At 38.9% G+C, this 16,560-nt stretch overlaps 3 protein-coding genes across 3 annotated transcripts in view; 2 read left to right on the top strand and 1 right to left on the bottom strand.

Annotated features, from left to right (window-relative positions):
* Positions 1-11,177, top strand: part of xpo4 (exportin 4) — a 36,415-nt gene extending 25,238 nt beyond the window's left edge. The window contains exons 10-23 of the mRNA XM_084421209.1: positions 996-1,172; positions 1,470-1,612; positions 1,695-1,840; positions 2,058-2,235; positions 5,075-5,234; positions 5,436-5,605; positions 7,605-7,779; positions 7,897-8,190; positions 8,346-8,526; positions 8,617-8,735; positions 8,860-8,990; positions 9,168-9,285; positions 9,641-9,733; positions 9,886-11,177. Coding sequence (XP_084277335.1) covers positions 996-1,172; positions 1,470-1,612; positions 1,695-1,840; positions 2,058-2,235; positions 5,075-5,234; positions 5,436-5,605; positions 7,605-7,779; positions 7,897-8,190; positions 8,346-8,526; positions 8,617-8,735; positions 8,860-8,990; positions 9,168-9,285; positions 9,641-9,733; positions 9,886-10,083 — 2,283 coding nt within the window. The 3' untranslated portion in view covers positions 10,084-11,177. The remainder of the gene's footprint in view (positions 1-995; positions 1,173-1,469; positions 1,613-1,694; positions 1,841-2,057; positions 2,236-5,074; positions 5,235-5,435; positions 5,606-7,604; positions 7,780-7,896; positions 8,191-8,345; positions 8,527-8,616; positions 8,736-8,859; positions 8,991-9,167; positions 9,286-9,640; positions 9,734-9,885) is intronic.
* Positions 11,178-11,299: 122 nt separating this feature from the next.
* Positions 11,300-14,106, top strand: eef1akmt1 (EEF1A lysine methyltransferase 1). Its single transcript, XM_084421210.1, has 5 exons — positions 11,300-11,402; positions 11,526-11,714; positions 11,826-11,908; positions 12,904-13,193; positions 13,296-14,106. Exons 2-5 carry the CDS (start codon positions 11,565-11,567, stop codon positions 13,424-13,426), a joined length of 654 nt encoding a protein of 217 aa, XP_084277336.1. The 5' UTR covers positions 11,300-11,402; positions 11,526-11,564; the 3' UTR covers positions 13,427-14,106.
* On the bottom strand, positions 14,100-16,510 carry il17d (interleukin 17d). Its single transcript, XM_084421211.1, has 2 exons — positions 16,070-16,510; positions 14,100-14,456 (listed from the first exon to the last, which is right to left on the bottom strand). Exons 1-2 carry the CDS (start codon positions 16,375-16,377, stop codon positions 14,129-14,131), a joined length of 636 nt encoding a protein of 211 aa, XP_084277337.1. The 5' UTR covers positions 16,378-16,510; the 3' UTR covers positions 14,100-14,128.
* Between the last annotated feature and the right edge of the window lie 50 nt (positions 16,511-16,560).

Below are 16,560 nucleotides of genomic sequence, written 5' to 3'. Positions count from 1 at the left end.
ATCAAGAAGCCAAGAAACATTTCTTATTATTATCAGTTGAAAACAGTTGCTTAATATTTTTGTTGAAACTGTGATACATTTCTAAACTCAAAAAAAAAAAACAGCATTTATTTGATAAAGAAATCTTTTGAAACATAAATGTCTTAACTGTTACTTTTGATCAATTTAATTCATCCTCTCTGAGTTAAAGGGTAAAAATTCTGTCTGTAGTTACTCACCCTCATGTTGTTCCAACCCCGTAAGACTTTCGTTCATCTTCGGAACACAAATTAAGATATTTTTGATTAAATCTGAGAGCTGGCTCACTCCTCCATAGGCTTCTCTGTAATTGAAACTTGCCGGCCCAGAAAATTAGTAAAGACATCATTAAAATAGTCCAAGTGACTACAGTGGCTAAACGTAGGCTCACTTATTGGCCGACGCTGGTCATGTGTGTCATGTGTGTGATGCGTGTGATGCTGGCCAATAGTGAGCCTACGTTCTGACGTACAACCCAGAAGTGCTGCGCTATTACACTACGTGAACTCACTCAGAGGCCCACACAGAAGAAAACGAATAGTTGAATAGTCTTTATTTTTGTTTGTTTTTTTGCGCACAATAAGTATTCTCGTCGCTAGTAGACGGCGACAACTGATCATCTTGTATGTTGAGTGAAATTATAGGTGTGTGTGTGTGTGTTTTTTTTTATATATATATATATATATATATATATATATGTGTATGTATGTATATATATGTTGTTGTTTTTTTTATTTTTTTTATCTGTTTATTTATTAGTAGGTACTATTGAAAATAATATTATTTAACATATTCAAGCTTTTTAACATCAGGGTAACAATAATATATACACTTCTTACACAAGTCTATAATAATATATACACAAATCTTTCTATGAGAGGGGCGTGCGGTCTTGGAATATAGAAAAGGGATGTGTCATGTGACATGTAAAAAATATATAATATATAAAAAAATCACATCCGTTTCTTTGTCTCTAGCTGGATAAGGATGACATGGTGTACATGGAGGCATATGATAAGCTGCTGGAGTCCTGGCTGACGTTAGTGCAGGAGGACGAGCACTTCCCCCGGGGCTGCTTCGTCCAGCCCGCTGTGCAAGTCTTCAACTCCTACATCCAGTGTCACCTCGCAGCTCCCGACGGCACGAGAAACCTGGTCAGAACAACTGTGTTTATTCACTTTCACACCCAAACACAGCTTTCTCACCATGTTAAATCTCATCTGTTAACATTGCCAAAATGTCTTTGGCTTTCCAATTTGTTGGTGATTTGTTGCTTTTCTTAGAATTTTTTGTTGTTGTTGTTGACTTTGTGGCTTGCTTTTCATCTTAATTAAAATGGAAAAGCATGAAGCACAACAAATGTCTAGAACTGTTTTCCTTCAAAGAATCCTCTGCCAAAGTAACACAGCCGCTCCAGCACATGGTTTTAGTCATACGCTATGTCTTTTTAGACTGCAAATGGTGTCGCTTCTCATGAAGAGGAAGAAATAAACGAGCTACAGGAGGACGACAGAGAGCTGTTCTCGGATCAGCTGGCCAGTATCGGCATGTTGGGCCGCATTGCTGCAGACCACTGTATACCTCTTCTCACAGGGTACAGAAACACACACTCCTCTTCAGAGAAACTGTTGTAATAAACAACCACTGTGAGCCTTACGTTTCCCATCTGTCTTCAGTTTGTTGGAGGACAGAGTCACACGGCTTCACGGGCAGCTCCAGAGACACCAACAGCACCTCATGGCAACTGCAGACCCAGGCACAGTGGACCGGAAAGTTCTAGATGACCTTTATGAAGACATTCATTGGCTCATATTAGTGTCAGGTCCGTGTCGTAATAAGTTCACCCAAAAATAACATTCTGTCATAATTTACTCGGTTTCACTCACAAATGTGAGTAGCATGTTTAACCTCATATGTCTATGAAGGTTTCCATTCCATAATTGTATTGTGACAGGTTGAACCTCAGTGTTCATTCATACGCAACTGGACATTATTTTTGCTTTTTGTCATTGTTCTGAAGTCTTATGGTGTTTTAACAGGCTACCTCTTGGCTGATGACCCTCAGGGTGAGACACCATTGATACCTTCAGAAGTGATGGAGTACTCTATCAAACACTCGACTGAGGTGGATATCAACACTACACTGCAGCTCCTCGGCTCTCCTGGAGAGAAGGCCACCTCCATCCCAGGATGCAACAGGACAGACTCCGTTATCAGGTAAAGAGTCCTCACAGTAAACGTGTGCCAGTGTGTCATTACTCTGTAAAGAAGATTCAGGTTTGTTGGTAATCATGCTATGAATTCCTTTCATTACAATTTTTCAGGCAATATTATTCAGAAGTTTTCCTTTTTGTTCTTATTTTTAACACTTTCAAGCTGATTCTGTGCACTGCATTGTACTAAGATACACCCTCACTTCTTGTATGGCATCCTCATGTCAAATGAAAATTATATGCAAGTGGTTTGATTTATCAGAAAGCTTTTAATTGACTTTTTACAACCATGAAGATGATATTTGCCAAATTTAGGGTAAATCCAATGAAGGCTGTAGGAGTTGTTTGACAGTATTTTTTTGAAAATCTAGTTGGGAGGAAATCACTAATCACTGCATGTTAAACTTGAATCAACTTTCTAGATTAAGTTCAAAGGTTATTAGTGAAAATGGATGTGAAATTTGATAGTGGCTCTAGAGGGACTGACCCCATATTTGATCAAATGACTTTTCATAATGTACCCTATAAGTGTGCCAAATTTCATATTTTTTAGGAAGATGCCATGGAAAAAGTTAACATACAGTAGGTGTGTAGAGTGCTTTGCCTCTAAATATAGATGCTTGTCATAATTTCATCACTGAGTAGATGAGGTATAATAATGATACTACATTGTCATTTTTTTCCTCCTCTTTGCTACACTTATAGACCCATCTATTTTGCTCTTCTTTTAAACATTTGCCACAGGGATTCATAATAGACTAGGGGCCAGATTTAATAACAGCTTGTGCCAGCTTAATGCTCTTTTGGCGTTAAAAAACTACTGTCAGGACTTACTAAAGACACGCAGTGACAAATTTGCACTCAAAAGGCATGGACAAGGTTATTTTTGCGGCTGACATTATTGCATATGTATTTGTAGGAGTTTTCCATTTGGACGCCAAATTTATGGGAGGAGAGTATTTGAATGAAAAGGCAAGCATTTACTAAGGTTTGCGCTATTATTTACCGCCCATTGTTTATTTTTGATCAAATAAATACAGCCTTGGTGAGAATAAGAAACGAGCATAAAACAAGCGAGCATATTAACCAGCCAGCTGTTGGCTGATTTTGCTGTCTACAGGAACAATGACTTTGTGATTTAAGCCTCCTCATGTTTAAAGTTTATTACTCAGAAATGCTGCTGGAGGGAGCAGGCGTGCTGTAGCACAGGCCGTTTGATCTGCAGTTCGTTTGCCCAGCGGGGAATGCCCTGGCACGTGCCCAGCGAGGCCTGCCACGCTCACAGCAGCCCTTTAGTGGCCCCTGCGCCGGCGCCAGCCAATCCTGCAACACCACTCCCCACACATTATTCAATTAGAGCCAGGCCAGGTGCCACTCAGAGCCCAGGGTCAGAGGGGAGCGCTAGGGGCCCGGAGTCGTGCGTGTGTTCAGAAGCAATTTCCTAGTTGATTGATTTTTTTTTTTTTTTTTTTTTTTTTTGTCAGGTCTATTTGCACCTTTGTTGTATTAAAGGCTGGTTTTATGTAAAATGGTGTATTATTATTATTATTGTTATTTATTTAATAATAATAACTATATTAAAATCAATAATAAAAAATATAATTGTATAATACTGTATGTTAAGTATAGAAATAGAAAATGTAAATAAACTAATTAAATTATAATATATTTATAATTTTTTTTATATATATATAATTTTTTTTTTTTGTGTGTATATATATAATCATTATTATATATTATATATATATATTATATTATATATATAATCATTATTATATATATATATATATATATATATATATATATATATACACACACAAAAAAAAAAATTATATATATATATATATATATAATTTTAATATTAATAATATATATGATTTTTACTTTATATGTAAATACATATTACTTACTTAATAATAATAATAATAATAATAATAATTAACAAGTATTTTCTTTATTTAAAAAAAAAAAAATTGAAGGGGGAAGGATCAAGAGGCATGTTATGCTTAAACACACACAGGGTTTTTTCCCCTGGCATTTCCAAGTAGATATTTGATCTGATTCTAATCTGATTGGAATGGGATACAGCCTGTGAATTTAATGAATAGTGTAATTTTAATGATGTAGAAGCTGTTTATGTGGTTACTGGTAGGGTCTCATAGAGACCTAGTGGTATTGTCAGTAAAAATCTGCCTGTAATCTGATTTGGTCTTAATGGATGGAGTTATTCCAAAATTGTGGAATGGGATAGAGGTGAGGATTGAAAGATTGGAAGGACGCAGAGTTGATGGGTAGGGGAGGGATGGAGAATTTGAATGGGGGGCGATGTGGAGGTCAAAGGATTTGGAGAGACAGTAGGCTGGTGATGGGTGGGTGAAAGCGAGCAGACTGTAGAGGATTTGGAAAGACAGTGGGCCAAGGGATTGTGTTTCCCAATAACAGGCACCAACCCCGCAGCTCTGAAATGTCAGTGGGGTTTTATCTTCACAAACAATGCGAAACATTTAATGGTGCTGCACTTCACGGGGAGCGTGGGATATCTGTCTTCCAGGATAGTAAGCTGCTCTAATCCCTTTCTTGTGTCCTCTTTCTTTACCAGTGGAGGTGTGAAGGAATGATACCGTTTGTTATTGTGGGCCTTTGTTGAGTCTCGAAGCATCTTGACAGAACCGCCATGAACTCCATTCCAACCCCTCTGCCATTTCTCACACTTGTTTTTCTTCTCCCTTCATTTTCCTGTAAAGAACAGATTGTCATTCTATTTCAGGTTGTTCTGCTGGCAGAAAATCGCCTCGTATATTTAGCTACATTTACACTTCCATTTCTCCGTCTCTCTGTCACAGGTTGTTATCGGCGGTGCTAAGAACGTCAGAGGTGGAATCTCGGGCTACGCGAGCGAGTCTGACTGGGCTCCTGAGTCCTCAGATGGGCAAAGACATTGTCTGGTTTCTTCGGCGCTGGGCCAAGACATACCTGCTGGTGGACGAGAAACTCTACGGCCAAGTGAGTTGCCAAAATGAGGTCGATCGATGTGTGGAAACGGCAGGCACGATGTCTGAATAAAGCCTTTTGGGATCTCTGTTTGGATCTGTTTAGAAATCACACACAGATTCCTGGAACACAACCTAGACATTTTTGTGTGACATTTTTTGATGTCTTCTGACTCTTCTTCTGTGTGTTTGTCTTTTGTCTTCTCTTCTTTAGATCAGTATGCCCCTCAGCACAGCGTTTGGAGCAGACACTGAGGGGGCGCAGTGGATTGTGGGATATCTGTTGGAGAAAGTGATCAATAATCTGTCAGTGTGGAGCTCTGAGCCTGAGCTGGCTAATGACACTGTGGAGCTGCTAGTGACTCTGGTGGAGAAGAGAGAGAGGTTTGTGTCTGCCTGCTGGAGTAATGTGTATGAGGGCTAAATATGTGTCTAATTAGCTAAACGCTCTGCAGGACAGCTGCTCACTGACAGGCTCAAGGGAGCCCGTGGTTTGTGCTGATGTCTTCATATACCTTCAGTTGAGACAAGACCAAATGTTTTTAATGAGCCCCACCTGCTGGTGGAATTATGGCATTGCATCTTTTCTAATTCTCAATTCAATTGAGATTCAATTGAGTCAATTCTAAACTTAAGATTGCATAAATACATGAATAAATGTAAATTAAATTAACTATAAATTGCACTGCGTATCAATGCAAATTTGTTTTAAGTAAATGCATTGAAGGAATAGTTTTACACTCAAGTCCCATTAACCCATTAACAAAAAAGACTGTAAAGGGTTAGTTCACTCTAAAATTCTGTCAGTAATTACTCACCCTCATGTCGTGCCAAACCCGTAGTTCCTTGGTTCAACTTCAGAACACAAATTAAGATATTTTTGATGAAATCAGAGAGCTTTCTGATCCTTGTTTTTTTGTGTTTTGTTTTTGTACAAAACATGTTTCTTCATAAAATTAAGGTTGAACCACTTTAGTCACATGGACTATTTTAACAATGTCTTTACTACCTTTCTGGGCCTTGAAAGTGGTAACAACGTTGCAGTCTATGGGGGGTCAGAAAGCTCTCGGATTTCATCAAAAATATCTTAATTTGTGTTCTGAAGATGAACGAAGGTCTTATGGATTTGGAACAATATGAGGGTGAGTAATAATGACAGAATTTTCATTTTTGGGTGAACTAACCCTTTAAAGGTGCATTAAGCAACTTTTCATGTTAAAAATACCCGTTTTTCGAACCCATACATGCTTAAACAATTGCCTGATGGGCTGAATGAGCCCTTCTATGATCACTGCGATTGCCTCTATAATCCTGTACAGTAAAATAAATAAGAGGGATTCGGGTCGGAATCGACTGGGCGTGACGTCATGCGCGTTCACGCTCACCTGGCTATGTCTGGCAGGTTTGTGTATTCGCCGCCATTATCCGCATCAGCAAAGACAACTCAAGCGACTTTTGCAAAAGTATAAGATGGAATTAAAGAGACCGGCTTCTAGTTCATCCCAAACCCCAACGCAAACTCCACATAACCGCGTGCACAACTCTGGTTGCAGTTTCGCGTGTCGCCAGAAGGGGGCATAGTTCTGCAAAAACTCAGAGACTTGCACAATGCACCTTTAAGAATGCAGCTTTTTTCCATTAAATGAAAGCATATAGTAACTAGGTATTGTCAAGCACAAAAACACACCATGAGTGTAGTACATATGACTCGTTTACTATATTCTAATTCTTCCATAAGAAAGTCCATCGTCTCTCTTTAATCTCAATCAAATGCACTACCGTTCAAAGGTTTGGGTTTGCAAGATTTTATGTTTTTGAAAAGTTTTGCTAAGGCTGCATTTATTTCATAAAAAATACAGTAAAACCGTAATATTGTAAAATACTATTACAAATTACATGACTGTTTTCTATTTTAATACATTTACTCCAATATTCCAGTCTTCAGTGTCACATGATCCTTCAGAAATCATTCTAATATGCTGATTTGCTGCTCAAGAAACATTTCCTATTATAAATGTTGAAATATTTTTTGTGGAAACTGATATTTATTACATTATTTATAACATTTATTGCAGGATTTTTTGATAGATAGAAAGTTTAACTGTACAGCATTTATTTTTGTAAAGTTATGTTTACTGTCAATTTTGATCAATTTAATGCATCCCTGCTGCATAAAAGTATTTTACTGAGGCCAAACTTTTGAACGCTAGTGTATGAGCATATTCAAACTTGGCATGTCTAACATATCTTATCTCATCAATAATATCGGTGCAACGCATTTGAATGTCATACAGGTCTGTAATTCATGATTTCTGGGTGAACTATTCCTTAAGCTGTTCAGCTTAAGCTTTTTTTATTTTAACTTTCCTCTCTCACGTTTCAGGGCGAACATTGTTGTGCAGTGTGAGAACTGGTGGAACTTGGCTAAGCAGTTTGCCAGTCGCAGTCCTCCCTTACATATGCTGTCCAGCACAGTCCAGCGGACTCTGATGAAGGCTCTGGTCCTGGGTGGCTTTGCTCACATGGATTCTGATACCAAACAGCAATACTGGGCTGAGGTCAGAAAAAAATGATTCTAGAGAAATGTTTTGAAGGAAGTCCAAGCATTATTGCTGATGAGAAGATAAAGCAGGAGTTTATGTTGCCTCATTATTCTTTCTGTCTCTGCACTGCAGGTACTGCATCCACTCCAGCAGCGCTTCCTAAACCTCATTAACCAGGAGAACTTCGCTCAGATCTGTCAAGAGGAGGCCGTGAAGCAGGAGATCGTGGCCACTCTGGAAGCTCTGTGCGGCATAGCTGAAGCAACGCAGATCGACAACGTCGCGTCTCTCTTCAGCTTCCTCATGGACTTCCTGTCCAGTTGCATCGGCCTCATGGAGGTCTACAGAAACTCACCAGAAACGGTCAACCTCATCATAGAGGTGTTTGTGGAAGTGGCTCACAAACAAATCTGCTACTTGGGGGAGGTGAGACATTCACGCTTGCATTGGTTCTGATGTGACCACACATTTCACATTTTGGATGTATTCTTCCACATGCACTATTTGCCTTAGATTATGTACAATGGATATACATCCTAAATATGTTTTTTTTTTAACACACCCCGTCTCTTTCTCCACAGACTAAGTCTATGAAACTGTACGAGGTGTGCTTGACGCTGCTCCAGGTTTACTCTAAGAACAATCTGGGGCGCAAGAGACTAGATGTGGCCGGAGAGGAGGATCAGTACCAGGACCTTCTGCTCATCATGGAGCTCCTCACCAACCTTCTGTCCAAAGAGTTCATTGACTTTAGCGACACCGGTACGAGCGCTCATTCACGATTCACATTACTCACGTTGTAACTCGTGAGCCTCTTTGTGTGAGTGAAGAGTAACTGTGTCATGTGTGCAGATGAGGTGTTTCGCGGGCAGGAGCAGAGTTCCGGTGCTGGACGGGCCGTATCTGCTGCTGACGTCGTGCTGTATGGGGTGAATATTGTGCTGCCCCTCATGTCTCAGGACTTGCTTAAGGTAAAATTTGACTTTCAACCTGTATTTTGAAAATTATTCAGATGTTCATTGCAAACTCAGATGTTTGAAGTAAAAGGTGCACTGCTGTTCTGAAACACTCTCTCCATCCGTCTCTTGTACCCAGTTCCCCTCTCTGTGTAACCAGTATTATAAGCTCATCACCTTCATCTGTGAGATTTTCCCAGAGAAGATCCCTCAGCTGCCTGAGGAACTCTTCAAAAGTCTCATGTGCTCCCTGGAGCTGGGCATGACCTCGTATCCTTGCTGTTTTTGTGTATGCAGAAAAAAGTCTGTTTACACTTATGTTTTCATGTTATTTAATGACGTATGTGCTTGCTAAGCATATTGTGTTGGATTTCACTGACTTCATTGAGAGTTTTTGTTGAATTATGGTGTCTATGGTCTAGTGTTTTTCCTTAACACACACTGCAGGATGAGCTCAGAGATCAGTCAGCTGTGTCTTGAGGCTCTGTCCCCATTGGCTGAGCAGTGTGCCAAGACACAAGAAAAGGACACACCCCTATTTATTGCCACACGACATTTCCTTAAAGTGAGTCAACTGGTTTATAACAGGCTATGTCTAAAAAAATAAATAAAATAAAAAGTATTAATTTATTTTTCTTTTTGATCTTACTTACCCCAAACATTTAACCTGTAGAATACATAATACAACACCAAAAGAGAACATTTAACTGAAGTGAACACTTTTTATGCAATATTTTCTCAGAATGTGCAAAAAAACTGTTAATTGAGTTATTATTGGCTGATGTCGACAATCTCAAAATGCTCAAACAAGGTCCAATAAGTCACTAACCTTCATTGTAATATGTAATTGTCTGAGATGAATACACATGTATAAAGTATGTGAATTAATAATGTGCGCTCACTCTCTCTTCCCCCCATAGCTGGTGTTTGACATGCTTGTGCTCCAGAAGCACAACACTGAGATGACAGTAGCAGCTGGAGAAGCGCTTTATACACTAGTGTGCCTTCACCAGGTACACAGCACTGTTTAACTCAATCAAATAACATCAGCTGCAAAACATAAATCTTACCTGGAAGTACATTTTATAACGTTTTAACAAAGAAACGCTTGATCTCGTGACACATTGATGTGATGTGGTTTGACATGTGATGGTGTTCGTCTTAGGCGGAGTACTCAGAGCTGGTGGAGACGCTGCTCTCCAATCAGAGGGATGCCGTGATCTACCAGCGGCTGGCGGACGCGTTCAACAACCTCACTGCCAGCAGCACGCCTCCAACCATGGACCGCAAACAGAAGGTGGCCTTCCTCAAGAGCCTGGAGGAGTTTGTTGCCAATGTGGGGGGGCTTCTGTGTGTCAAATAAACCACTTCCTCCTGCAACTGTCCACAGCAGCTTCCCCTCTCCACCCCCTCTACCACTCAGAGAAGCCTTTCACCATGCCAAACCATGGAGATGCTCAGCGCAGCACAGGCTGAGACGCCTATGGGCCTTCAGACACACATGCCTCCAGAGAGAGGAGAGAGGCCGGCGAAGGCCGAGAGGGGGCGGCCAGTGGGCCATGATCATCTCAGTCTGATCTGATCGTTGTTTACTTTGCCACTGAGAGGTCCTCAGATGAACATTTATGAAGTGCAGCGGGGTAATCTTTCTGAAAACTGATCCCTTCATCCCCCTTTTACACACACACACACACACGCTGTCTTTTGCAGACACTTCTCCTTGAGTGCCTTCGTATTTGGTTTATCACAGCTCAGATCCAGCTGCGTCTACAGCGACAATAGATCCGTGTGGTACTGCACTCACGGTTCCTAGGATTGTGAGCGGTGTTTGCCATGACAACGAAAAAGCCTTTCCCAATGAAATTTTGAATGCAGGAAGGCCCTTTTGGAAAACCAAATCACTTTTGTGTTTAAGGGTGTATATATTTTTTTTGAAAAAGACAAAAAATGAAAGTGTTTAAAAGGACTGAAAAGTTTTTATAAGATTATAGTTGACAGAACTTTCTGACTTTTTTTTATTATGACTTCAGCTGATGAAAAGGGGGCTAGTTTGGATTTTTCTTTTTGATTGATTGATTTTGATTGATTGTAGTTTTACTCTTTGCCTTTATTTCGCCCTGATCACAGCAGTATCACAGAAAGTGTTTTTCAACAAAACTCATGTCTGATCAATTATGGACATTTTTCACATGGTCACCTGATGTTCCCATCAAGGTTTTGATTTTCGACAATAACTTCAACAGTGTTCCACTTACACTAGCAGATACACATACTCAGAATTGTGGAACAGTCAATGTTGCCGTAGCAATAAAATACCAAAAATTATGATCGAGGGATGTCAGCTGTTTTATTCAGGGCGTTTGATGGTCCTTATTTCCATTGTTCAAAGCACTAATTTTTATTTCGGAATGCCTGAAATGATCTGTAAAGTGTATATAAACTTGCTATAAAAAGTGAGTCTGCTTTCTTTGTTTACATTTTTCAATATGTTGTCTGTGAACGTGTAGTCTGTTCTGGGAATATGGGCATGTGTACATGTTTCGCTTTTCAACAGTGAGTTGTTGGAATTTAGCGCGATTGTACTCGCTCGGCCACCGTAGTGCAAACACGTGTGAAGCTGTTTTCTGTGCTGTGTGTAAGTTACTGGTTCAATACATTGTAACGGCGTCGGTCATTAGAAAGGTAAGTTTAAAGTCAGGTTAAAACCAAAGTTACTTCTATATATTAAATATCGTTTTCGACAGTTAGCATAAACTTAACGTTAGCATCATTATTGATTTAGCGTTGTACGGAATGTTTCTCCAGTGTTCCCGTGTCATTTTGTTATAAGAAGGATCTGTTGCAATGAGCGACAGTGAAGATGATGTGCCTCAGCTCTCCGCGGCGACACTTGCAGCGTTGCAGGAGTTTTACTCCGAGAGTGGAAGGACGGGACCCGAACTGGACTCGACCCAGACAGACAAGTTCTGTGTTGGTGCCGTGGAGGAAGACTGGGTACAGTAAATGTAGTAGAAGTGCCTTTACTTACGTAATGATTCGTTGATTGTTACGTTATATCGTTCTATATACATCAAGTGCTTACTGAGCTCATGTGTTTGTGAACAGCGCATGAGTCAGTTCTGGTACAGTGAAGACACGGCCACACGGTTAGCAGAGGAAGTCATGCAGCAGGCTGGAGAACATGGAAGGTGGGTCACAAGCTCCTTTGGTCAAAATTTTACATTTGTGTTATAGGTTTTGCGTGTATAAAACTCAAGGGCAGTGTGACGGTGATTCTGTTGCACTTACTGCCAGTTACCTCGATACGCCAGTAGACGGCGACAACTGATCATCTTGTATGTTGAGTGAAATCATAGACGGATGTGTATATATATATATATGACGCACACACACACAGTATATACACATATCTATGATTTCACTCAACACACAAGATGATCAGTTGTCGCTCTTTTTTAATAAAATAATGATTTATTTGGATTTTTTTATTTTAAATGATTTATTTCTAGCTTTCCATTAAACTTAACCCCAATCTGGGAAAACCTGACTAATGTAATATTTAATGCATTTTCATGTTGATGACAAAGAATGGAATACATTTTCTCGCTCTCTGACTATTTTATATCAATATGGTACAATGCTACCCTATTCAAATCAATGTGATAAACGAGTTAGGTCAAAAGTCATTTAAAAAGTAGTCAGAATACATTACCTAAAATGTTTTTTTTTTTATGTTTTGGAAGAAGCTCTCCAAGGCGGCATTAATTTAGTCAAAAATATAGTAAAAACAGTATCATTTTAATTGAAAGAAATCACTCTAATAAACTGATTGGTTATTTAAGAAACATTTCATATTATCAATGTTGAAAAAAGTTGTGCTGCTTAATATATTGTGTTTCTTTCAGGATTCTTTGATGAATAGAAAGTTCAAAAGAACCGCATTTATTTGAAATAGAAATCATGTAACAATATAAATGTCTTTACTGTCACTTTTGACCAAATAAATGCATCCTTGCTGAATTAATTTCTTTAAAAAAAAATATGAATGATCCCAAATGTTTAAGCTAGTGTGTATGTGTAAAAACATTTTAAATTGTAAATCTGTCAAATACATTTTTTTAATTTATATTACTGACCTTGTATGTGTCCCCTCTCAGCCAAATGTTCTATTCCTGTATTGTAGGATAGCTTGTATAAGTGCACCAAGTGTGTATCAAAAGCTGAAGCGGATGGAATCCATGAGGTCGGATAGCGTGTCTGCTGTTTTGCTGGAGTTTGATCGACGTTTCGCAGTATATGGAGATGAGTTTGTCTTTTATGATTACAACAACCCTCTGTGCCTCCCTGAGGATCTCCTTCCTCAGAGCTTTGACATTATCATCGCAGACCCTCCATACCTGTCCGAGGAGTGTCTCAGCAAGGTGGCACTCACTGTTAAATACCTCACTAAGGGCAAAATCCTGCTCTGCACAGGCACGTGGAAGTGAACACATCTCTGTACACACACGTATATACTGTATATATTTGTTATATTTCTCGCTTATAATCATTCTAATCTTTGCCTTATTCTTACAGGAGCTATTATGGAGGAGCATGCTGGCAAAGTTATGGATCTGAAGATATGCAGTTTTTTGCCGAAACACAATCACAATCTGGCTAATGAGTTCCGCTGCTACGTTAACTATGAATCAAACCTTCTCTCATGAAAGAGGCTTTCGATCTGACAACATTTGAACCTTGTTTTTCCCGTCAAACATCAGCAGAGGATTATTCGGAACAATAAATATTCCCACTCTAAGTGGAAAATAGCAGGATCCAGATATTACAGCTGAGAATTTGGCCCTTGATCAGAGATTCACAATCAGTCTTTGATTATGCTTTGGCTGGCTTGCATTGTCCATTGCATGCATCTTTTAAAGTTGCAGTCATAGAATTGAAGCAAACCATTTCAGACCGTTTAACTTTGTTTCTAAGCGAAAAAATGGGCATAGAAGTGAATGTTTGAAATGCGTTATGTAATATATCATACACTAGACTTGTGTGTTACCAGTGTTCTCGTTGTTTTTATTAAAGTAATCATATGAAGACTGACACAAAGTCAAGCTGAATAATTCTTGTAAATGATATCCATTGAATGGTTATGACACTCATGCTTGCCTTTAAAAGAAACGTTTCTAGTGATCTTCTGTATACTTGCACACAGCTGGACTGTATTAGTTATTTAACTCCATGATGCTGACTGGCTTTTCCCAAGTACTTTGGATTAGTAAATGTTTGTATTTTGGCACTGAAAGTTTTCCTTTTGCTCGCCCTCACAGCTGCAGATTCTAGTCTGCAGTGCCAAGTTCTGTCTTTATAAAATATGAAGAAAAGTTTACCGATAGAGAATAAAAAAATCTAAAAATGGATCAGTTCAGTTGATTCTTTCTAAAGGTGCTGGAAACTGCATTTTTAGACGTGACTCTTTTCACACTTGGGTTGCTCTTCAGTGTTTTTCTGTCTCTTTCCAACAATGGCACACACGTACATCCCACGGCGATGGACACGTAGCTCTCCGTGTAGGAATGACGACCCCCGACACACGAGCCGGTGCGGCGCAGGATGACGGTGGGCATGTACACTGGGGTGCTTCGGAAGCGGTCACTTTCCTCCCCGTTCGGCCCGGTCAGGCATCCCTTACACAAACAATAAGCCTCCGGGAGGTATCGGGGGTACCTCGCTGGCTCATGGGAGATTCTTGGATCAATAATGAAAAAAAAAAAAAAAAGAATTATTTTTTCTTGCAGCTAAACAGGCAAGACATCAAATCTTATATGATTGGTTTGGGGAACACACAACCGAGCTGAATAAAATATATTAAATTAATAAACTCTTAATATCTTTGTATTTTTATTTAATATACAGTTAGGGGGTAATTACTGGATTGCATTCATGAAATGTCTTTTCTTATTTCCTACTATTTCTACCATAAGCACTGAAAAGTTACCTCATATTGCATACGGGTCCATTTTGTCCCAGAAGAGGTAGGCTACTTTTTCTTTTTCTTTTTTTTTTTATCCATAGTTTTTAGTACAAAGATAAAACTTTGTCAATTGGAAACGTTGTAAATTTCAGACAAATAAAAACTATAAGGTATAACCATTTAAACTAGGCTACATTGTTACACCTTTTGCGTTGAAAAGTGAACTAGCTTTACATGAAATTATTAATTACTGCAGGTGAACTTACTTCCATACAACTGATCATCTTTTTGTTAAGTGAAATCAATCACTTATTAGAAAGCATCTCAAGCATAAGCATGGAAAGACTCACATATTTATTAGGCTATGGTTAACATTTACATGTAATTTCTCTGTACTGCAGCTATTTTTTATTTATTTGTCTCAAATTACTTCTGTAAAATGCATTTAGGCTCTTTCCTACTCTTACACATTTTTCTCCCCACTGCATTTTGTTAATAAACCTGCACACACAACACTTCTGAAATTAAAATAAAATGACAAAAACAAATGTTTATAGAATAAAAGTTCATAGACCAAATAGACTAAATTTGAAAATTGAAAGAGGTTTTGGAAAAGAAAAAGTCCACATTTAACTTTGCTGCCACCTATTGACAACTATTATAGTATTAGAAATGAGATTCAAACTGTTTATGAATTTATGTTTGTTTATGAGTAACGAATATATTTTGAAAAAGTTTCAAAATAATATTGATGTTATGAAAAAAAAAAAGAATATGTAGGTTTCATAAATTCATTTTTCAGCAGTCATGTGTTAGTTTCAAATAAATTTAATTAAATCCATTGAAGTCAATGGAGTTCATATTGGAATTTATCATATTATAAGCTATTAAAATTTTCATCTGATGATGTATTCAAATAAAATTCCTCATATATATATATATATATATATATATATTCTTGCAATATACTGTTTTTTGCTGTAATTCTTGAAAAAATTTAAATTTCAAAGAATTTCTCAATTTATTTTATTAACTCTGTCCTCGCCAGCATTTTATTATTATTATTTAAGCTGCCAGCCACCACCAGCATTTTTGATAATTTTCACAAAAATTCTGCCAATGGCGTTGAAAGAGTTAATAAAAAGGGGAATAAATTAAGTAACAGCATATTTAAAAACACAGTAACATTCAAAACTAGATACGGTATGGTTTTAGTTGAAAAATAATAATTATGACTGTTTTATAAGTTTACGTTCCACCGGGTCTAAAACAGACCCTGGAAAGCAAAAAGTGTATCGTTTCTTAACGTATTATGAGGGATAAGAAAGCGGAATCGTTAAATTCCATAAGATTTCCACCGCTAGTCTCCATGGTTCTTGAGCCCTACCTGTACGCCCACGGCGAGAGGCTGAGGAAGTTTACTGGGGCACGTGGTCTGTCGCGCGCTAAACGAGACGCTGATTGACAGCTCAAATTCTGGCGCTCCGGAGGCGCAAGCTGCAAGGTGTGATGAAACGCGCTGAGCACCCCGACCGAGAGCCTCCCAAACATCTGCTCCAAAATCTCCTCTGGTAAGTCCAGACAGGAGCGAGTCCTCGGTGTTCTCCTGGACACCTTCTGTCCCCGTTCACCCGGCGCGCTCCCGCAACACCACAGCAACGCCAGCGCAAGCGATGAAACAACTTGACCACGCATTTCAGCTTACACCGAGTCTGAGCTCGCTTTACTGTCAGCAAGCGACTGTTGGGAAAGATGAATTAATGTAAACCTCCAGAGAGCTCTTAAACCGACCTACACAAACTCCCCACTTGTTGAGTAAAGCTGTGCCTCATCCGTCCGTCCCGTAAATGCGCTCAGGATACTTGACTCCAGATATTG

This window comes from Rutilus rutilus (genome assembly GCF_951802725.1).
Source record: "Rutilus rutilus genome assembly, chromosome: 10".
Classification (NCBI taxonomy): domain Eukaryota; kingdom Metazoa; phylum Chordata; class Actinopteri; order Cypriniformes; family Leuciscidae; genus Rutilus; species Rutilus rutilus.
This window is presented reverse-complemented; position numbering and strand designations above follow the sequence as displayed.

Bases quoted from the DNA above. Each gene is read 5' to 3' on its own strand.
- eef1akmt1 (XM_084421210.1), top strand. From the start codon at position 11,565: ATGAGCGACAGTGAAGATGATGTGCCTCAGCTCTCCGCGGCGACACTT. The intron at 11,715-11,825 runs GTACAGTAAATG...GTTTGTGAACAG, and splicing joins GTGCCGTGGAGGAAGACTGG to CGCATGAGTCAGTTCTGGTA. The intron at 11,909-12,903 runs GTGGGTCACAAG...CCTGTATTGTAG, and splicing joins CAGGCTGGAGAACATGGAAG to GATAGCTTGTATAAGTGCAC.
- il17d (XM_084421211.1), bottom strand. From the start codon at position 16,377: ATGCGTGGTCAAGTTGTTTCATCGCTTGCGCTGGCGTTGCTGTGGTGT. The intron at 14,457-16,069 runs GTAGGGCTCAAG...TATTGATCCAAG, and splicing joins CTCTCGCCGTGGGCGTACAG to AATCTCCCATGAGCCAGCGA.